Below are 24,027 nucleotides of genomic sequence, written 5' to 3'. Positions count from 1 at the left end.
AAGAAAGCTCTTAATAAAAATAATGACTTATTTTCTGTTTTTTTGGAAAAAAAAAACGAAGTCAATTATAATCACAACTACTGTTCTAAATATGGAAAAGACATACACATGTGATAAACTAAATGAGGTCTGTATGCCAAATATCATCACAGAAAGTAATGGGGTAGAGTAAACATTGTTCCTAGGAAATGTAAATATAGGACGAAATTGCCAATTCATACGCCATAAATCTAAAGAGGACCTAGATTTTACCTCTGCATTTTTAATACAGAGATAATCTGCTAAGTAATAAAGAGGAAGCAGGGTTTCAGGTTGAGTGTAATCTGACTTAAGTTAGCAAACCATTTTCAAATGTGGAGACGTCACCATGGTATAGGAAACCTGGCTGGTCCTGACTAAAGCAAGGTACACGAGTGGTGGGCTTGATTCTATTGCTACTTAGTTATGTGACCTCAGTCAAATCAGTTCACATTTCTGCGCCTCAAGTTTTCATTTGTAAACAAGAGAGATGGTCTAGTGATCTCTATGCTCCTCTGAGGAATAAAATTTCTGTAATCATATGAGAATATCAGAAGCATCTGTTGACAAACCACTGATACATCACTGACACAATTCATTCTGACCTAGTCATTAATTCTAGTCCCCTACAGACGACTAGTGAAGGTTGGCTAGGTGATTTCCAATTACTCTATGTCCTTCATGTAATATAATAGCACTTCTTTAAAAAGATTCAATACTTAGTCATTTCAGAGATTCAGACAAGTCTTTCCTCCAATTCCTGAGGCTCCTCTCCAGTACAACTGCCTTAGGAAGATTGGCTCTATGTCCTCTAACCTGCTCATTTGAAAGAAAATGGCTAATTTACTGGAACCTTTCCTCATAATACTATATCAAAGATCCTACCTGTCAACAACTTGACCTTGTTCTAGAAGATGCTGTCCATCAACAATGATCGAGTGTAAAATCTGCTGACGACTGAACATCTCTGCTTGAAACAACTGTTATTTTTAAAAAAGAAAAACAGAATTTAGAGTTCCTAATTTTAGTGACCAGTTCTCCAATAACTTTCCAAAAACTCTGGTTCAAGTGAGACTATGAAAAATATTTCCAGCCGAATCAGGTTGTGTATGAAAACCCGCAATGTAAGAATATTTTTAAACCATCAATTAAGATAAACTTAAAGATACAGTTTAGTTTTTGTTTACTAAAACTAAGTGACTAAAAGTAGAATTATGTTTCCCTTCTTCCTTTCAAAATCACCTAATAAAGTTAGTTAACACATAATTTGTATTCCGTTTTTCTTTTTATATGCAGAATATGGTCCATTTTCAGACAGAGAATCGCTTAAGACCTTTTAGAAGTTGAAGAATGGAAAAAAATCCACCCTTTTTATAAACTCACTGTTTTTCAATATAACTCAGTTAATAAAATTGTTTCCCTACTAAAAAAGCTCAAGAGAAAGTCTTTCAGATTTTCACTGTTTTTTAAACAGCTTTATTGAGATAGAATTCTATATCATACAATTCACCTATTTACAATTTAATGATTTTTATTATATGTCCAGAGTTGTACAACCATCACCACAATCAATTTTAGACTATTGTCGTAACTCTCCCAAAAAGCTCCACACTCATTAGCAATCACTCCCCATCTCCTTTCAATCCCCCCAGCCTCAGGTAGCCACTGATCTATTTTCTGTCTCTATGGATTTGCCTACTCTGGATGTTTCATATAAATGGGATCAGGTAATTTACTGTCTTTTGTGACTGGCTTCTTTCCTCTTAGCATAATGTTTTCAAGGTTGATCCATGCTGCAGTAGGTATGAGTAGTGTGTTCCTTTTTATTGCTGGATAGTATTCCACTAAGTGGATATACCACATTTTATTGTATTCATCATCAGTTAGTGGATGTCTGGGTCACCTCCACTTTGGGGCTATTATGAATAATGCTGCAATGAACAAAATTCTGGTACAAGCTTTCGTATGGACATATATTTTCCTTTCTCTTGGGTGTATACCTAGGAGTGGAATTACTGGGTCACATGGTAATTCTATGTTTAACACTTTAAGGAACTGCCAAATTGTTTTCCAAAGTAGCTTCACCATTTTACATTCCCACCAGCAATGCATGAGGATTCCAATTTCTCTATTCCCTCATCAACACTTGTTTTCTTTTTCATTGTAGCCATCCTAGTGCATGTGAAGTACTATCTCATTTTAGTTTTGATTCATTGTATATTACTTCATTGTCGGTCAACTCTATAAAACTGGACTTAAAAATCCCTTACACATATTTAAATTCCCTATTTTTAAAAATTTAAGCAAAATGCCTTAAAATTAACTTCATTCTCTTTAAAGTCCAGCATTAAGCTTTTCTCTGCTTTAGCTGCATCCTATCTCTCCATTTGTGTATATTTCATAAACACGGGAACAACTTAGTTACACCAGTAAATAGCAAAATAGAGACTAATTGCAAATTGATTAATTTGCTTTTTGTATCTAATTCTTTCTCGATGTTTCTTGAGAAATGATTATAATGCAATTTGATCAAGAGGCACACCTGGAGATATTTGGTAGTTTGATTTCCTAGTATAAAATATGTATATGCTTTTTAAAGAACTCACAATTTTTATTTATCAAAGACTTTTAATCAAAGCATAATCTCCTAAGCAACTAGCCTTGGCAAGATTAGTGTAGTCTGTAATTCAACTGGGAAATTATCTTACCACAATTCTGGCACCATACCTTGCAGGGTATTGAAGCCTGCCCCATGCTTATAACCAGCTATGGAATAAAGACTGGACTGCATTTTTGTGATTAAGATAGCGAAACTTCAAGCTTAAGAAAGAAGGCAAGAACATCGCATGCATTTGAGCAGATTCAGCACACAGTATAGGACTTTCATGCTTCCACATGGCATTTTGCAGCAGCTTCCAAAGGCCTAAAACAACTTTGTCACCCAAAAATGTACTGGCATAACTTACCTCATGTGCTCTCTGCTGCTCCAAAAGATGCTGATAATTGCCTGAAATCTCCACTGCTAACTTCCGTTCCGTCTGAACTAGGAATTCCATCCATGTTTCACATTTTTCCAAGAAAGTTTGATGTTGTAGCAAAAATGACTGTAACTTACTGACAGAAGAAGGAAAATGAATAATGGTGATGCTGTCGTTTTTTTCTTATACCGTCAGCATATAAAACGAGATTAAATATTCTCTGTTCCAATGCTAATTTGACCTCCACAAAGCTTTCATGTTAGGTAGTAAAATTTTGTGAAAAATAAAAAGAAAATTGAAGAAAAGAAATTTAAATGACAAAATTATATATCTTTAATATATTCTTATATAAAAGTTTTTGTATAAGTTTTATATTCTTATAAAACATTTTTGATTAAAACAATATTCAGTACATTAAACATGGGAAATCACTTCCCATTTTGAGTTTCTCACTTTTAGTTCAAATTGTGTGAATAACGTTGGAAAGACCTAGAATTTATAAATATACACAAATCGTGAACTTATTTCTACTGATGTTTCAGAGTAGCCAAAACATCTCTGGGTTACTCTACCTGAATCTTTCTGTAGTCTGGGAGGAGATCAGAGACCAGTGCCGGTTCAGATTCTGCATTCTTTTGATTTCTTTATCATTTAGGGGTAACCTGTATCCAAGCTCATTTAGCCGGTCTAAGTCTGGGACCATGCTGCTGAATTTTAGCATCTGTCCCTGAAAGCAAGATGCGAAACTAGATTTAGCACCACGGTCAGAAAAGGCAGAGCTCTTTCAGAAGTGCACAGCGAACTTCTGATTTCAGGAAGAAGCTGGTCTTTGGTTTCCTCTGCATTTCTAGGCCACCTCCTCGCAATCTCCAGTGCTGCGAAGAAAGCAAAGCTGCATCTCCTCATCAGCTTCCACTGCTGCTGCTGTTGTTGCTATAGCTACTCACCATCCCTTATTGAACATTTAACAGTTTACGTGTATTATTTACTTGATTTATTTACTCATAAGTAATTCTTGCTTGAACTGATAAAGGATGAAAATTGTGCTGATGACTGAAAGGACTTGTTTCTTTCCCTTTATATTTCATTATCCATGTTAATCTGCTCCTTTATTATTTAATAATAATATTAGTTAGAATAGTAATAGCTAACTAACATTTATTGAGCACATATGAACCAAGCATTGTTATAAGAGCTTTACAGGTAATAACTCATTTTATCCTCAAAACAACCCCATAAGGTAAGAACCACTACTGTTCCCAATTTACAGTGAGGAAGAAGAGGCACAGACACTAAGTAAATTGCTCAAGGCCACCCAGCTAGTAAGTGGTAGAGCCAGGTAAACACGACTCGGGTTCTCCTTGGATGGAACACAATCCCACCTGAGCTCCAAAATCACCACCCATTATCTTAAGAGCTTCAGTTTTAGGTCCTTGACCCCAACCCCAAAGTTGGTGAGACTCAACTGAGAAAGCAGTCTATGCTTTCAGATCGCTTTCCTCCCTTCACACACAGGACAGAGCTGCCTGTCCTGGTTTTCCTGTGGGCATTCGTAACTCCATCTAGGAAATCGGCTACAGGCAGGAGAAAAGGTCAGGACACCTTTGGCTGTGTGTGTGTCCACTCTGCGTGCTCTGCAAAAGGCTCATAACCCTGAAGAGAGAATAAATCTTGCCAACCGTCGAAGCCAAAAGCAAACTATTAGATGGCAGAATTTCCACGGGGAGACATCAGCAGTGAACAAAACTGACGTGCCACGGTCCTTCTCGTGGTGCTCAGAAAGAGTAAGACACCATTCCCGTAGCAGAGAGAACAGCAGCCACCTAGCACGTGAACATCCTTGGACGGTATGATGAAAGTCTGAAGAAAAATAACAGTGGGCTATGAAACTGTGTCGCTGTGGGGCCTGACCATGGACAGAAGGGGAGCCTTTCTGAGAGTGACACTGAATAAAATGACCGGGAGTTGATGCCTTTTGGGGACAAGGAACGGATTCCAGAAAGCAGGGGATGGGCATCTTCCACACAGACGCTGGGAAGCACTGCAGCTCCCAAGTGCCTGGAGAAGGAGACAGACGGAGGTGAAGGCGAGACCCTTAGGGAGGTGGAAGCCGGGTATTGCTGGTCTTGATACTTCACACAGATCTTTAGCCTGAGAGCAGCGGGAAGCCATGGAGGGTTTTAAGCAGAGGAATAACAGTAATAAAATGTGCATGTCTATTGTACTATTTTATTTACTGTAAAGTAGTTCATAATTAAGTAAAACCTTTTAAAAGCAAAAGATCACTCTGGCAGCTATAGGTTGGAGGGAGAGAGGTCGCTGCAAGGAGGTCCACAGAGGCTGAGGCTGTGGCCTTGGCCCCTGAGCAAGATCGGACAGCTTAAAGTAGGAGTGGATGATGGTAGTGATGGAGATGGGAGGTTCAAGAGCTACGAAGGAGGTGATGGATTGGGCGCGGGGAGCGACCAGAGCTAGGAGGAGGAGGAGGGAGGTGGAATCGAGCACTGTTCCTGGGGGTCTCCCATCACGGACCACGAGATCAGCTTGAGCTCAGTGCCATCTCTCCTCTCAAGAGAACAGGAAAGCAGAGCTGGCAAGAGTTTCCTTGGGAACAAAAAGTAGGCTTATGTCAGGAGTTTTGAGTTTTCTTCAGGATTTTGAAGATAGAAGATAGAAGATCTGGGATGAGGATTTGAACACACTTACCTTAAGTTCCTCCATTCTTTCCTGGATGGTCGAGAGGTCAGACGAGTGGCTAGGGTCCTGCCCTTGTAATATTTCTTCAGCTTCTACTATCCAGGCTTCCAAAGCTTCTAAACTCTTGGTAAAGGTTTCATAGTCAAGAACTCCAGCCTTTTTTTCACAAAAGAAAATTGGTATTTAGAAATCTAGTGAAAGGGGAAGTGGATATTAAAATTATTTTTCATATTCTCGTGCCAAATTGCCATTCTCAAGATGCCATTCCTAAAAAGACAAGGCTACAGTAATTTAAATTTTCTTCTTTTTATTTATATAGTTTGCTTAACACTTAGAATTACTTCTACGTACCATTAATTAACCCATTAAAGTTATTTTTTACATACATTATCAAACAGAAATATATTCTGATTCTTGCAAAAACTTGTCAGGTAAACATGACTGTTAACATTAAAGTCACTTAATGTCTATTAATTGAACATATTTTACCGTGGAAGGAAGCACTGATTTTGGGGCAAAAGTACATTGTAGAGAAAAGTGCAGGACTCCCACATTCCCTTGACCCCACTGGAACTTCCAAGTTTGTTTATTTTTTAACTTTCTGGTCTTGAAGGAGGCATTGTCTCGATGACAAAATATTTTTCTTTTCCTGTGTTTATGCCCAGGTTTTATAGAATGCCCAGTTTATAACACCTGCTGAATGTGAGCTCTGTACCTGTAACATAGTCTGCTGTTTGCGAAGAGCCTGTTCTAGGGCACATAAGTGTTGACTCAAACAGAGTTGATCGGACTGAATGGCTGATGCTGCCGAAGCATCTACTTGTTGCTTGAGTTGCTCTCCCAGCTCATGGAGAACGAAAAGGGAATCCTTAACTGTCCCCAGTCCTCTGAGGAGGTCCTACAGAAGATGAAAGCATGCCCATCATGAAACCACATGTTAAGTGTACTCCTTAGTATAAACAATTAGAAACACTCAATTCTTATTTGTCAAATTATTACACTGAATAACCTTCACCTGCAGGAAAAAATAATCAAGAATTGAATTCCATTTTTAAAAACATGTATGTGTATTAACATTTCAAAAATGTACTATTCTGATTATAAAAGCTACATAGGTTCATTGTAGGACATCGGGGAAATGCAGAAAAACTTATATAAACAAGAAAAAACGTTATCTACAAGTAGAGCCAATAACTGAAAACATCTTGGCAGTTTTTTCCTGCCTCTTCATGTAATTGGTATCAAATTGAAAACCCAGGGCTACATTTTACCTTTTTTGACTTCATATTATACACACGAGAGAGGAGCTATACGTGTGGTCCCATTTTAGTGGTTACAGCACACCCTCCCCTCCTGGTGGGTGCAGAAGCCTAGCTATGGCTCTGGGGAGCAGGAGGAAGAGGAGACTCGATCTCCGTTCTTTTCTGTGATTATCTCTTGCCTCCATTTTTTGTGGGACCCTTTTATATGCTCCAAATTAATAAGCTGGTGGAAACTCCCTGGTTCTGGTTTCCATCTGCCTCTGAGGGATGACAACTGACTGATTCTTCCACCTGTTGCTGGTGCCCCACCAGATACAGAGAGAGCAGAGCCTGCTACACCCGTGCAGGGGCTACAGTGAGAAGGGGAAAAACAAAGGGCAACTTTAACCCTGACAGAGAGATCATAAAATTCACAGCAATCATCTCGAGCACTAGACTCTAGAACAGGCATATCTCAACGAAGGAGGACTGAAAATTGAAAATGACAAATTTTATAAAGATAAACTATGTGGAAAGAGCAAAAAAAAGCACAGAATTTACCGTAAATCTTAAACTTTAGCTTTAAAGCGATTATTCATTTTTCATGTGAAGGTCTTAGAATGGGTTAAACTTTTATTTATGTGCTTTTTATAACTTGCCTAATTCTAATAACTGATTTGGGAAAGTTTATAAGAAGGTCTTTGAAATAAATTCATTAAAATAGAGACAAATAAGGATAAGTAGTAAGAGGCATGTGATAGGTGAAACGAGAGAAGAATTGTTCCTGAAAACCTTAAGTAGGTTATTGGCAGCTGCAGTGAAAAAGAGAAATATTAAAAAGCTATTAAAAAGAAGTATACCCATAAATCAGGAAAGAAAGACCTCTTCCTACCATTAAGTTCTTAGAAGAAATTATTATGTTGATGCTTACATAAGAGATAATGGACCTCACTGGACAATACCTTGGAACAGTGGATTTTTAAAAGATGTAACATTACTCTTCATATGGTCATTTCTTATATTGACCACCTCTGTAAAAACAGAAAGCCTAAGTCTTTCACATGGACTGTATTTCATTAGGAAAAATGGGAAAACAACTCTTTAAAGATAGAACAACGGGAGGGGATCTCTTAAATCTGTTACATGTGCAACTGTGTTCTGAAAACCTAGCAGGCTCTCTGATACTCGAAACAATTACTTTTGGATAGTCGTCTCACACAGAGACATAACAAAAGCTTAAACACAGCAGCACCAGCCCTGCTAAACTTGAGAAGTCTAAGCTTGGCAAGTTGGTAACACGCGATAGTTCTTGAACATACGTTGCAATCTTGAATCCATGTGGCAACTTCGTCGTCTGCGATGTCCTTGTCGCTGGCTGCCTTCAAGAGCTCATTGGTTCGACCCTCCTGCTGTTGAACTGTAGCAGCACACTGTTTGGAGTAGTCTTTGTATCTCTGCCAAAGCTGAAGTAGGGCCTTGCTGGCGTGCAGCTGCTCTGCGATCTCTTCCAGCAAGTGATTCCATCTGGAAATGATAGCCAACACTCACGGGCTGATTCCCACCTCTCACCAAATGCGGTTATTTACTATTTTATTTTTCATGATCCTGGTTCATGTGAATATGGAAATAATGCAGATGTCTCATTTCTATTGCACGTAATAAAAAGTAACATTTCACTCTCATATTTCAAGGGTAGGTAGTAGAAATGAGGTCAATCTTGGGGTATACCGCAGTTCTAATTCCTTTCTAAATATCTTCACTACATTTACTTATCCTTAAGTTCATTTTGTGAAAATTAAAACATTCATAGGATAGAACCTATAAAGCTCAAATTCAAAATGCCAGTGTTTTAATTATATTGTTAGTTATAATAAGATTGTGATATGAATAATGAACAACAGTGTAAAACCGGCATGTTCCATACCTCATATTGACTTCTTTTAGCGTATTGGTAAGAGTTTCTGTCACAGGTGGGTGACTCTCTTTTAACAGTTGGTTGGTGACAGAGCCAAATTTCTGTAAGCTCTTTTCCTGTTTTTCTAGATCATCTTGAAGATTCTGCCCAAAGGAAAAGTGCCACAGATGACAAAACAGGATCTAAAACTTCTAATGATCAAGTTTAAGAGTAATTTATAGCTGTTTTCATAAATATGAACATACAAATACAAAAACCATGACTTTGCCCCAATGCTTTTTGAGCTTTCTTTAGATAACCATTTTTTCTTTTTTATGAGTTTGTTCTTATGGGTGTGAGGAGGGTTCTTAACAATTGAGACTTCTTGGACTGGGAGCTGGAACTCTGCTGGGAAAGCTCACACGGGGAGCCCCATCCACCATCGAGGAGGAAGGTGTGGGACTGCTGGGTGTGCAATCCATCGTACTGTGGTCCTCTCTGCTGCTCAAGGTCAAAGCCCAGATCTCTACTTTATTACTTACCCAAAGTTGCTCTACCAGAAATCCCTGAGAGTGAGACTTTAAGAAGTCATAGCTTTTCTGAGTACCAGCTCTAAGTTCTATCTCTGATGTTCTTCCTTGTAAAGAATATTTATTAGGCAGGCTATAGGCTTGGTGGAGTCGTCTACCAAGAACCAGTGAAGAAAGATATTTCCCTGGAAATGTTGCTGAAGTGACAGACTCAGTTCTTAGTAAAACTCCATAGGTGAAGCAGGCTGCAAAAATCCAGTCCTACTCAACACTGATAATATGGTTGCCACCAAATCAAAATACATAAGGAATAGACCCTGAATCCTTTCATATCTTAAGACAGAAGATGTGAAACACAGAGTAAGCTCAATTAAAAAGTACTTCTAACCTCCTCAAAGTTATAAAATATCTTTTTAAACTTAACTATTCTCAAAATAAGTTTTAATGATTCTTAGTATCTGCAACAACTATTTTAAGGTTTAAGGAAATTTAACCTTGTACTTTGTATGTACAAGGTTACAAAGTACATACTTTGTATGTACTTTGACTTCCCTGGCGGCCCAGTGGTTAAGACTCCGCACTTCCAATGGAGGGGGCACAGGTTCGATCCCTGGTGGGGAACTAAGATCCCACATGCCGTGCGGCGCAGACACACGCACACGCACACGCACACACACAAAAGAAGGAAACTGTATATGCTCATTTTATCCTTCCTCCCTCCTGCCTCACCCAAAAAAAGGGCATTCCCTTCAGAAAGTCTGCATTTCATGTCAGCAACATATAAACTTTGATTGCCAAGCCAGGGACGTGGACCGATGTAAGGAGGGTACATGCGAGGCTGTCATCCCACCCCTTAGGGCCTGACTTGCCCATCCCATAGGCTGTGTTATTTAGCCAGGGAGAAAGGGCAATGGCAGGTGAGAGCACCCAGCGCCCAGGTGTGCAGGCAAGTGAGGGCAGTAGATGATTGAGAGCAGTGACCTAAGAGAGGACAGTGTGCCGTTTAAGTCAAACAGCAGCAATGTCCTCCTGGATGAATACAGTGATGATGGACACCCAGGAAACCAAGCAGTAAGTGCTAGAAAAGGAGGATTACGTGTACACACCATTGACATTCTGCTGAACGCAAAGAAAACAACTTAATGGTTTAAAATTTTATGGCTTTTGCTATTTTTCTTTTGTTTTCTTTTTAATCCTGCATAATGTGTTTAGAAAAGCAGGATAAAAAAAGAAAAAGGGAAGACATAAAAGGCAGCAATAATGGATCCAGGAGATTTATAAATCATTTTATAAAATACATTCATGGGGATATTTATATAATTAAAAAAATCATTTAGTTATATACCAGTTATTCCAGAATTTGGGATCCACAGGCAAGTTTGGTTATGTAACAAAGAAAGCAGGTAAAATTAATTTTAAATATTTTTAAAATAATTAAATGTAAACAATATACACCAATTATTCCAGGATGATGTTCGCATTTGCTCATTTTTAAAAAATTTTTCTCAAATTAAAAAGGATGTTAAGGATGGGTTCAATTCATCCCTTACCTGAAGACTGTCTACCTGAACTTGCACAGCTTCTAAAGAGCCGGTCAGCAGACGGAATCGGGAGAGAGAGTATCTGGCCTCCATGAGGTAACTGTTTATCTCATCAAAGGCCACTTTGTGGCAGCTCCACTGGTCCAGCACAGACTTCAGCAGGATCTTTAATTGCCCAACCTTTTGAAAGGGACAGAGGCTTCTTATAATTGCATAATATTTTAAGTGATAAAATATATAAATATATATTGCATTGATGGGAAAAATATGAACATTTAAGAACTTCATTGGGATTTCAGGCGTTATAAATAAACTCAAATTTAAAAAAAAGATTTGAAAAGTAAAATGTAGCAATGTTGAAATTTAAGCCTTTCATACTTTTGATCACGCAGTCTAAATTAAAATGCTTAAAAAGGTTATATATATAACCTTTACCTATAGTATATATTATTTATATGTATTATAATATAAAAGTGATAAAAGGTCAGTATATTTAATACCACAGTTTAGGAAACATATTAAATGAGTGTTTTAAATGCATTAACCCACTTTATCCTCATTACAACCTTATGAGGTAGATGGAATCATTATGCTCACCTTATATTAAGGAAACTGAGGGACAAAGAGGTTATAAAAATCACCTGAGATCACACTGTTAGAGTGTGAAAGATCTAGATGTAAATCTAGGCATACTGGTCCCAAGAAGTGAAACCTATCTATCATCTGTCCATCTACTTACCTATCTATTTATCTATCTAACTATCTACCTATCCATCCACCCCAGGAATGTAAAAGCTCTCTCTCTCGCGCTCTCTCTCTCTCTCTCACACACACACACACACATACTCAAATGAATATCTTAAGACAAAACATCCAAGAACATTCTTTCCTGTACTTATCTGCAGCAGAAAAGGTTTTAGTTTGATCTGTATCATTTAGAAATATACCTGCTTTGGACTTCCTGGATTTCACTCCTAATCTTTTCAATATGGAGTAAGTATGGCCATGATTAAGGAAAGAGATCATATAAATTAATTTGCAACTGAATTCTCTGCTCTTTTTCTTAGCATAACCAAAAATGTTGAAACCAATCGAGGTACTATCACATGGGCCAAAGGCCTAAGAAAATGCTGCCGCAGAAACGAGGCAACACTTCCATGTACAGGCAGGTGCCAGGGCCTGTCCTAGGAAAGTCAGGAACAAACATGAACGTAAAGCCAAGAGATCAAGAATTTCTAAATCGTCTATTTCTTCCTTGTATTATTTTTGTTTGTTTTTCATGAGAAGATGTTTCTGTGAAAGAACCACTCAATTTATTTAGATGGTAAATTGTTTCCAAAGAACTGTGATGATTTATAAAAGTACATAACATAAAATGAACTAGATTGAAAATCGGGTTAAAGATAAGGTAATTAGAAAGCTGCCCTCGGAGACCATCGCATGGGCTGTGAGAAGCGGTTTGCTGTACACCCTTGGTCCCTGTCCATTAACCTGTTGGTGTCTCAGCCCTCACCTGTGGAAAGTGCGGGCAGGAGCCACTGGCACAGGTGTGTGCAGAGCAGGAGTTGTTGTTACATGTATTCTTCTTACTGGGGGATTCAACCCTCTATTCAGCACATAATGTCAAACGTCTTCACAGAGCTTACATTTTAGTGAGAGAATTTAAATAAACGAGTAGACTATCTCATAGGTTAGAAGTTGATAAATAATACAGATAAAAGCAAAGCAGAGAAGAGAGTCAGGGAATGTAAGGGGAGGATGCGAAGGCTGTCATTTAAAACAAGGCGGTCAGGAAAGCCCTCCCTGAGATGGCGAATTTAAACAAGGACTTGGAGGAGAGGGAGTGACCATGTGGATATTAGGGAGAGGGGGCTCCGGGCAGAGGGAAGAGCCAGTACAAAGTCCCCGAGTGTGGGCCACACCATTGGGTTCCAGACTAGGGGAGACCAGAAGCACGAGGAACCTGTAGGCTGGCAGCAGGAGCCGCATGGCTTTGGCCTCATTCTGAATGAGACAGGGAGATACTGCGGGGTTGCGAGCAGAGGACTGGTGTGACCTGACTTCCATTTTAACAGGACTTCTCAGGAGGCACGGAGACTATTTAGGAGGCCATTAAAATAATCAAAGCAAGCAGTGACGGTGATTTAGACCTAGGTGCTAGTTGCACAGATGGAGGGCAGAGGCTGGATTCTAGATCTATCCTGAAAATAGGGCTGACAAGATTGTTGATGGACTCGATGTGGGTCTCAGGGAAAGAGAAGAGTGAAGAATGACTCCATAGGTTTCAGCCCATGCAACTGGACGGGTAGAGTTGTCAAGAACTGAGGTGGCAGGAAGTATAGGTTTGTGGGGGAAGAATGGGAGTTGGTTTGGGCAGGAAGTTTGAGATGTCTAATGGTCATGCAAGCAGAGATGTCTACAGAGGACTTCCCTCTGTGTCTGTCTCTGTCTATAGTTTAGGCGAGAAATCCAGTCTGAGGATACACATCTGAGAACCATCTGTGCCTAGATGGTATCTATGGACATGGGAATGGATAAGATTATTAAGAAAGTCATGTTCATAGTAATGTTAATTATAGGAAACATCCGAAGCTAAGCTCTTTAAAAGAAAGTTAATAAAGTGGACTTAACACTACCAATGGATGCTGTGTAGATTCCGTGATTATTTACTTATTTATATTAGGAAAGCCAAAACCCATGTCACATTTGGACATGAGATGGCAAGCACGGTCTTGGAGGCAGCTCTCCACAAGAAACGTTACCATGTGGTCTAAATTTGCCCAGGTGTGGTTGAGATCCTGAAGCGTGCTCGTGACAATGCCAGAGACTTCTTCTTTCTTGTTCTGAATCAAAGCAAGTCCATTCTGCTCAATTTTCTCTACCTCTTTTTCTTTTGCTTTAATCAAATCTTCCAGATCCTGAAAGATGAAGAAACAGTCATTTTAAATTATTCTATTATGGAACTCTGGGGTACACTGAAATTGAGCCATTATAGTCTCACAGCCAAAAAATCTTTTATTAATCTGAAAAGCTTATCATTCTCAGGAGAGGGTCTCCAGAGTGATACTTCTTCTTACATTTAAATTTTTAAAATTCTCTTTTCATTCCATGAGAAATTAGCATAACAAAAAAACCACACAAAATTTAAATGGCACTAGATAATTTTTTTCAAGAAGCTACAAGGAAAGAAATATATGTTGGAAATGGTAACATGATTTATATTCTTACGTTCATTTATCTTGCTTTTGGAAAAGTTACATAGTCCTAGCTCATGGGATGAAATGCAATAGAATGGTATTCTGGACCCCAGTATCTGAGATTTAGTTACATTTCTGTGACTATCAAGCTGTGCCACTTTGCGCAAGTGAGAAACTTCCACAGGGTCTCAGTTTCTTCAGATGAAAAATCAGAATCTCTATTAACCTGCCTTTCTCCCTAAAATACTCTGATTCTAAGTGAGTATGAAAAGTTGTACAAGTTTTTTTTCATAAATTGAATCCTCACATTTTCTTTAGAATTTGCATTTATGATGGTCAGGATGAAATGTTCAAAAAAGAAAATGAGGCAATGATCTGGAGATCATACTTAACCATAATCCTCACTTATATTTTAAAGCCATTTGAAACTTTGGAAAGCTCAGTGAGCCAGGCTGAGACTGCTATCAACGTTTTATGGATGAACAGTGGGAGATTATGTCATGCAACCTGTCTCCAGTCACAAAAGGGCCAGAAGTAGAATTAGAATTCAAGACTTCTGAGCCCACTGACTCCCAGCCCAGTGCTGGAGGCAGGTGGGAATTGTGGAAAAGAGGTAAATCCATGTCGGGGTGATGTGAGAAGCTGTATATTGATCCTGGTTACATGCTCATATTCAGAAGTACACCCCCAGAACTAGATATGCAGATTGTAGGCCTTGGAGGTTAGAGTGAAGAAAATTGCAAAATATGTTAAGTTTGGATAATGTCTCAATTCTGTGAAAAAGATTTCCAGCCCCCTGTCATGACCCACATACGGATAACTCCCCTGGGCTTGGGTAGTGCTATGGGTAGGATACTAGTGAGAAGTCCTGGTCTCCGCTGTTTTAGTTACAAATGTGCCTCTTTTAATTTTTGCTTCGTGTGGTCCAATCTTTTAATCACTCCCTACCTTATGTATAAAATAGGAATAATAATACATTTGCTTATCTCAAAGGGATAACATTAGATAAATAAATCTATGAGATCCCTTTCAAGCTGTTAAAAACTAGGCAAATGTAAGAGTTCATTTTATTCAGCCATTTGGTAATCTGCCCTGCTTCACTGAAAATTTATTTATTTTTCTCTCCTTAACTATTATGAAGCTATTTTTGTCTTGATGTATTAATTAGAAGTTCATGTAATTAGTAGCCTAAAGAGATCATTTTTGTTTTGAATAACTGTTCTTTCATTTTCATTTTATAATTTTGTCAATATTTTGACAGCTTTGATAATTAACCTGAGAATAAGTATAGTGATTACCAGTGCTACAGGCCCTTTATACAGTAAAGAAAACATAATGAACTTTACTATTTAAGAATTTTTCTCTCTGCTTCTCTAAAAGATTACATAACCATAAATAATCCTTCCAACATTGTCTTTAATAGGATCCTAAAATTCAACCACTGGAATTGAATTTATTCTCATTTATCCATAGATGTTAACTTTTTAAGTGAGCAATATTAAATGAATGACCCATTGCTCAGAAACACATCTCAAAAGTGTCCTGCGCATTTATGTTGGCATAAAAGCAAAACCCAGGAGGGAAACAGGAATGAAATATATATTTTGTGCAAAACAAAGGTGTTTTCCTTTCCCTCCAATAATAATTAAAAGATGATTCTGTTTCTGATCAATGAAGGGAAAAGCCAAACCTAACATCTTTTTGCTATAATAAATCATTCTTAACTTGGGTTAATTCATAAATATCAGTTTCTATGTTGGTTCAAATTCATAAATCACTTCTGAAAGAGTGGAAAAATATCCAAGATCTTGTAAACAAAATAAAGCTTGAATCCAGTCACCAATGTAAGTATGCTGGCTTGAATTCTACACTCTGGTCCAGAAGAACTATTTCTCAAAAATGACAATAAATTTTTATCAAGGTTTGTGGTACTGCCAAATGGAACCTGCCTGTTAGGCTACTGTGATTTATATGTGATGCCCCAAAATAACTATGTGGTCTACTTTCATTCTGTTCTCTGTTTCAAAAAAAATGACTTTTCATTTGAAATCACAAATTGGCATTGGAGTTAAGTTCTTTCAACCATACTTGAAGCTTTTCCTCCTGACACTGCCTGGTGTGACCCTCTGGAAGGTTAAAAATTTGGGTCTGAAAAGGAGTGAAACTTGGTCAAGTTTCTGCTACATTTTCCAGCTAGCAATCTCTCTCTCTGTGTTCAATAGAAGACATGTACATAAAAAGAAAATGGAAAATGGCAGAAAAAAGTATACATTAAAGAGAAGAAAAAATAGTAAGAAAGAGAAAAATAAAAGGAGAGAAGGCAGAAGAAAAATAAAGGAAAAGAAAAGTTAAATTAACCTATATTTCAGTCTTTTAATAGTCAAGTTTATTATTATAACAGTGTAACAAGGAAGCACTAATCTTTCTAATGTTAATGCTGAAATTATGTTTTAATTTTAATGAAAACATTTTAACTTAGGAAGTCATCCTTTGAAGTAAAATTTTGAAATTCTGGCTTACTTGTACATTTTAGAATTGATAGCCTACTACTTGAAACCCTACTGGCTCCTGGAAAATTGGAAAGGCAGTAAGACTAGCTGATGCATGTTTCTGGTCTTCCATCTTTTACATACCAGTCTTCTGATGTGAAGGTTTTTTGTTTTTTTTTTAATTTCAAGGTAGTTCCCTGTATGATAGTTTTCTTTACCATTTTCATGCACCCTCGAAATTGCAATCCATGAGCTTGTCAGCCCAGCATAAGGGCATGTGCTCTTCCTTTTCTGAACCAAAAAGTTTTGACTAAGAGCTTAAATATACATCTCTTTACATATGCCCCCAAAGAAAAACTGCTGGTTGGAAGGAAGATCATTACCAAAGGCCTTTCTTTTTGAAAGCTGAAATATAAAAACAAAATTTGGGAAAATAAGCGTTTCTGTAGAATTGCTTCACAGTTTAACCTTCAATTGTCCTTAGGAAATACTACAGAGAACTATCACAGCTAATCTGTAACACATACAAATTATTGAATTATTAAAAAAAAAATTACAGCATTTGCTGTAATAGCTTACATTTCTTTTGTATAAACAAGAAACCCTGAGGAAATATTAAGTGGTCCTAAGTCACTGGAAAACATTTAGAGTCTGCCCACTCCACATGCACCAAGATCCTTATCACCAACAGGAGAACAAGCAGATGCTGCTCGGTCTTCCCAATGAGACACAGTAGGAGGTAACACTGTCCCCTGGGAAGCACTGGCTCATTGGAGTAGAACCAGAATCCAATCAAGCCTCTAGGGCTGATTTCCATTTATAGGAAATACAGGGGAGAGGAGAGCATCTCAAGGAACTACAGAGGCTAATCCTGAACCTGAGTCCAGTCTACGGTTTTTATAACAAGTTAATAGTGTCAAAAAAAAAACCTTAAAGAGACTTAAAAGATCTAAGAAGAAATGGAGGATGTGGATACTGTGACATCTTTGTTTAAATAAATTAACTGAAAAAAAAAGATATTTTAAAGACAATTGAGGAAATAGTGTTATGAGTTGGGCATTAAATAGTATTCAGGGGTTACTGTGAATTTTTTTGTGGTGATAATGATATTATGGTTACATAAGAAAAAGGTCCATTTCTTTTAGAGAGGCATACTGCAGCACGCAGGAATAAAACGACACGATGTCTGGGGAGGCGGAGTCAAGATGGCAGTGTGGGAAGATGCCGAGTTAGCACCTCCCCATAATTAGGATGCCTGCCGGCCGCTGGTGGGGGACCCTGACGCCCAAGGAGACGGGAGGAACCCCCAAGTGAACTGGTAGGACGTGGGGGACTGAGGGGGGAGGAGAAGTGGAGGCCAGACAGGATCGGCACCCCTGAGGCCGGGGAGATAAGTAGAGGCAGGTGGGAGGAGCCATCCGGGAGGAGCGGGAGAGGAGCGGGGGGCGTTTGCCCCGCCCACTCGGGCCCAGGGAGCCTGCTGAGCTCCCAGGCTGGTCCCCTGCCCTACAGGGCCCCCTCCTCCCCCCGGCCACATTGGTCCTGGGGGCACAGGAAGGAGGCTGAGGGGAGAACAGGAGAGTCAGGTGGGAGGGGCCCTCCAGGAGGAGCAGGAGAGGAGTGGAGGGCATTTGCCCTGCCCACTTGGGCCCGGGAGCCCCACTGAGCTCCCAGGTGAGGTCCTCCTACCCTCTGAGACGAGGGGTGGGGGGCACACCGGGGCCCCTTCTGTTCCTTGAACCTAAGCCCCACCCCCTACAGCACCCAGGGCCTTTTCCAGCCCTGTGGGTCCTGAGCATTGGCCCCGCCCACAACTCAAACCTTGCCCTTGTTTAAGCCCCACCCTCCACAGCCAAGGCCTTCCCCCCCCCCTTTTTTTTACTTTCTTTTCTTTTCTTCTTTCTTTCTTTTTTTTTTTTCGGCCACGCCATGCATATTGGGGGATCTTGGTTCATGAGCCGGCGGTTGGGCAAAGCTCTGAGTCTGAACCACTGGACTAACAGAGAACCTCAGACCCCAGGGAATATTCATCGGAGTGAGGTCTCATGGCGGTCCTCATCTCAGGACCAAAACCCTGCTCTACCCAACAGCCTACAAACTCCAGTGTTGGAAGGCTCAGGGCAAACAACCACTAAGACAGGAACACAATCCCACTCATAAAAAAAATTAAAAAATGAGACAGCAAAAAAATATGTCACAGATGAAGAGGCAAGGTAAAAACCTATAAATAAATGAAGACCAAATAAATGAAGAGGAAATAGGCAATCTACCTGAAAAAGAATTCAGAGTAATGATAGTAAAGATGATCCAGAATCTCAGAAATAGAATGGAGGCGCACACTTGAGAAAATAAATGTTTAACAAATATCTAGAAGAACTAAAGAACAAACAAACAGAGATGAACAACCCAATAACTGAAATGAAAAATACACTAGAAGGAATCAATAACACAATAACTGAGGCAGAAGAACAAATAAGTGAGCTGGAAGACAAAATGGTGGAAATAACTGCCGAGGAGCAGAATAGAGAAAAAAGAATGAAAAGAGTTGAAGACAATCTCAGAGACCCTCTGGGACAACACTAAATGCACCAACATTCGCATTATAGGGGTCCCAGAAGAAGAAGAGAAAAAGAAAGGGTCTGAGAAAATATTTGAAGAGATTATAGTCGAAAACTTCTGTAACATGGGAAAGGAAATAGTCACCCAAGTCCAGGAAGCACAGAGAGTCCCATACAGGATAAACCCTAGGAAAAACACACCAAGACACATATTAATCAAACTAACAAAAATTAAATTCAAAGAAAAAATATTAAAAGCAGCAAGGGAAAAAACAAAAAATAACATGCAAAGGAATCCTCATAAGGTTATCAGCTGATTTTTCAGCAAAAACTCTGCAGGCCAGAAGGGAGTGGCAGAATACATAAAGTGACAAAAGAGAAAAATCTACAACCAAGATTACTCTACCCAGCAAGGATTTCATTCAGATTCAATGGAGAAATCAAAAGCTTTTCAGACAAGCAAAAGCTAAGAGAATTCAGCACCACCAAACCAGCTTTACAACAAATGCTAAAGAAACTTCTCTAGGTGGGAAACACAAGAGAAGAAAAAGACACACAAAAACAAACCCAAAACAATTAAGAAAATGGTAATAGGAACATACATATCAATAATAACCTTGAATGTAAATGGATTAAATGCCCCAACCAAAAGACATAAAAACAAGACCTGAAAGGGTACAAAAACAAGACCCATATATATGCTGTCTACAAGATACCCACTTCAGACCTAGGGACACATACAGACCGAAAGTGAAAGGATGGAAAAAAGATATTCCATGCAAATGGAAATCAAAAGAAAGCTGGAGTAGCAATACTCATATCAGATAAACTAGACTTTAAAATAAAAACTGTTACAAGAGATAAGGAGGGACACTACATAATGATCAAAGAATCAATCCAAGAAGATATAACAATTATAAATGTTTGTGCACCCAACATAGGAGCACCTCAATTCATAAGGCAAATGCTAACAACCATGAAAGGAGAAATCGACAGTAACACAATAATAGTAGGGGACTTTAACACCCCACTTACACCAATGGACAGATCATCCAAACAGAAAATAAATAAGGAAACACAAGCTTAAATGACACAATAGACCAGATAGATTTAATTGATATTTATAGAACAATCCACCCAAAAGTGGCAGAATACACTTTCTTCACAAGTGCACATGGAACATTCTCCAGGACAGATCACATCTTGGGTCACAAATCAAGCCTCGGAAAATTTAAGAAAATTGAAATTGTATCAAGCATCTTTTCTGACCACAATGCTATAAGACTGGAAATCAACTACAGGAAAAAACTGTAAAAAACACAAATACATGGAGTCTAAACAGTGTGCTATTAAATAACCAACACATCACTGAAGAAATCAAAGAGGAAATCAAAAAATACCTAGAGACAAATGACAATGAAAACATGATGACCCAAAACCTATAGGATGCAGAAAAGCAGTTCTAAGAGGGAAGTTTATAGCAATTCAATCTCACCTCAAGAAACAAGAAAAATCTCAAATAAACAATCTAACCCTACATTTAAAACAACTAGAGAAAGAAGAACAAAGAAAACCCAAAGTCAAGAGAAGGAAAGAAATCATAAAGATCAGAGCAGAAATAAATGAAATCGAAATGAAGAAAACAGTAGCAAAGATCAATAAAACTAAAAGCTGGTTCTTTGAGAAGATAAACAAAATTGATAAACCCTTAGCCAGACTCATCAAGAAAAAAAGGGAGAGGATGAAAATCAATAAAATTAGAAATAAAAAAGGAGAAATCACAACCGACACTGCAGAAATACAAAGGATTATAAGAGACTACTACAAACAACTATATGCCAATAAAATGCACAACCATGAAGAAATGGACAAATTCTTGGAAAGGTACAATTTTCCAAGACTGAACAAGGAAGAATTAGAAAATATAAACAGACCTACCACAAGCAATGAAATTGAAAGTACAATTAAAAATCTTCCAACAAACAAAAGTCCAGGACCAGATGGCTTCACAGGCAAATTCTATCAAACATTCAGAGAAGAGCTAACGCCGATCCTTTTCAAACTCTTCCAAAAAATTGCAAAGGGAGAAACACTCCCAAATTCATTCTATGAGGCCACCATTACCCTGATACCAAAACCAGAAAAATGTATCACAAAAAAAGAAAATTATAGACCAACATCACTGATGAACATAGATGCAAAAATCCTCAACAAAATACTAGCAAACAGAATCCAACAGCACATTAAAAGGATCATACACCATGATCAAGTGGGATTTATCCCAGGGATTCAAGGATTCTTCAATATATGCAAATCAATCAATGTGATACACCACATTAACAAATTAAGTAATAAAAACCATATGATCATCTCAATAGATGCAGAAAAAGTGTTTGACAAAATTCAATACCCATTTTTGATAAAAACTCTCCAGAAAATGGGCATAGAGGGAACCTACCTCAACATAATAAAGGTCATATATGACAAACCCACAGCAAGCATCATTCTCAATGGTGAAAACTAAAAGCATTTCCACTAAGATCAGAAACAAGACAAGGATGTCCACTCTCGCCAATCTTATTCAACATAGTTTTGGAAGTCCTAGCCATGGCAATCAGAGAAGAAAAAGAAATAAATGGAATACAAATTGCAAAAAAAAGAAGTAAAACTGTCACCGTGTGCAGATGACATGATACTATACATAGAAAATCGTAAAGATGCCACCAGAAAACTACTAGAACTAATCAATGAATTTGGTAAGGTTGTAGGATACAAAATTAATGCACAGAAATCTCTGCCACTCCTATACACCAACAACGAAAAATCAGAAAGAGAAATTAAGGAAACACTCTCATTTACTATTGCAACAAAAAGAATAAAACAACTAGGAATAAACCTGCCTAAGGAGGCAAAAGACTTGTACTCAGAAAACTATAAAACACTAATGAAAGAAATCAGAGATGACATAAACAGATGGAGAAATATACCATGTTCTTCGATTGGAAGAATCAATATTGTGAAAATGACTATACTACCCAAAGCAATCTACAGATTCAGTGCAATCCCTATCAAACTACCAATGGCATTCTTCACAGAATTAGAACAAAAAATTTTACAACTCGTATGGAAACACAAAAGACCCCAAATAGCCAAAGCAATCTTGAGAAAGAAAAACAGAGTTGGAGGAATCAGGCTCCCTGACTTCAAACTATACCACAAAGCTACAGTAATCAAGACAGTATGGTACTGGCACAAAAACAGAAATATAGATCAATGGTACAGGATAGAATGCCCAGAGATAAACCCATGCACACATAGGCACCTAATTTATGACAAAGGAGGCAAGAGCATACAATGGAGAAAAGACAGTCTCTTCAATAAGTGGTGCTGGGAAAACTGGATAGCTACATGTAAAAGAATGAAATTAGAACACTCCCTAACACCATACACAAAAATAAACTCCAAAATGATTAAAGACTTAAATGTAAGGCCAGACACTATAAAACTCTTAGAGGAAAACATAGGAAAAACACTCTTTGACATAAACCACAGCGAGATCTTTTTTGACTCACCTCCTAGAGTAACGGAAATAAAAACAAAAATAAACAAATGGGACATAATTAAACTTAGAAGCTTTTGCACAGCAAAGGAAACCATAAACAAGACAAAAAGACAACCCTCAGAATGGGAGAAAATATTTGCAAATGAAACAACAGACAAAGGATTAATCTCTAAAATACACAAATAGCTCATGGAGCTATCATATCAAAAAAAAATCCAGTTAAAAAATGGGCAGAAGACCTAAATAGACATTTCCCCAAAGAAGACATACAGATGGCCAAGAGGCACATGAGAATATGCTCAACATCACTAATTATTAGAGAAATGCAAATCAAAACTACAATGAGGTATCACCTCACACCAGTCAGAATGGCCATTATCAAATAATCTCGAAACAATAAATGCTGGAAAGGGTGTGGTGGAAAGGGGAACCTCCTGCACTGTTGGTGGGAATGTAAACTGATACAACCACTATGGAAAACAGTACGGAGTTTCCTTAAAAAACTAAAAATAGAACTACCATGCGACACAGCAATCCCACTACTGGGCATATACCCTGAGAAAACCATAATTCAAAAAGAGTCGTGTACTGCAATGTTCATTGCAGCACTATTGACAATAGCCAAGACATGGAACCAACCTAAATGTCCATCGACAGATGAATGGATAAAGAAGATGTGGCACATATATACAATGGAATATTACTCAGCCATAAATTGTGTTATTTGTAGTGAGGTGGATGGACCTAGAAGTGAGTCAGAGAGAGAAAAACAAACACCATATGCTAACGCATATATATGGAATCTAAAAAAAAATTGGTACTGATGAACCTAGTTGCAGGGCAGGAATAAAGAGGGAGACATAGAGAATGGACTTGAGGACACGGGGTGGGAGGGGGAAGCTGGGGCGAAGTGAGAGTAGCATCGACATATATACACTACCGAATGTAAAATAGTTAGCTAGTGGGAAGCAGCAGCATAGCACAGGGAGATCAGCTCGGTGCTTTGTGTCCACCTAGAGGGGTGGGATAGGGAGGGTGGGAGGGAGGCTGAAGAGGAAGGGGACACGGGGACATATATATGCATATGGCTGATTCACTTTGTTGTACAACAGACACTAACACAGTATCGTGAAGCAATTATACTCCAGTAAAGATCTATTTAAAAACAACAACAACAACAACAACAAACACAGTATGGTATGGCATAATGATAGACATATAGATCAATGGAATGGAACTGAGCTTCCAGAAATAAACTCATGCATTTACAGCCAATAAAAAAAAAAAAAAAAATGACATGATGCCTGGGATTCACTGTAAAA

General features: G+C 38.3%; 1 protein-coding gene across 4 annotated transcripts in view; it reads right to left on the bottom strand.

The window, feature by feature from the left end:
- Positions 1-24,027, bottom strand: part of SYNE1 (spectrin repeat containing nuclear envelope protein 1) — a 361,050-nt gene that overhangs the window by 84,380 nt on the left and 252,643 nt on the right. For all 4 annotated transcript variants that reach the window (XM_068550708.1, XM_068550709.1, XM_068550710.1 and 1 more), the window contains 9 exons: positions 13,662-13,817; positions 10,909-11,079; positions 8,859-8,992; positions 8,254-8,458; positions 6,409-6,591; positions 5,703-5,849; positions 3,569-3,723; positions 2,985-3,132; positions 904-998 (listed from right to left, as the gene is read on the bottom strand). In XM_068550708.1, the coding sequence (XP_068406809.1) occupies positions 904-998; positions 2,985-3,132; positions 3,569-3,723; positions 5,703-5,849; positions 6,409-6,591; positions 8,254-8,458; positions 8,859-8,992; positions 10,909-11,079; positions 13,662-13,817 (1,394 nt within the window). The remainder of the gene's footprint in view (positions 1-903; positions 999-2,984; positions 3,133-3,568; positions 3,724-5,702; positions 5,850-6,408; positions 6,592-8,253; positions 8,459-8,858; positions 8,993-10,908; positions 11,080-13,661; positions 13,818-24,027) is intronic.

This window comes from Eschrichtius robustus, chromosome 9 (genome assembly GCF_028021215.1).
Source record: "Eschrichtius robustus isolate mEscRob2 chromosome 9, mEscRob2.pri, whole genome shotgun sequence".
Taxonomy (NCBI): domain Eukaryota; kingdom Metazoa; phylum Chordata; class Mammalia; order Artiodactyla; family Eschrichtiidae; genus Eschrichtius; species Eschrichtius robustus.
Note: the sequence above shows the minus strand (reverse complement) of the source record. Positions and strands in the feature narration are given on the sequence as shown.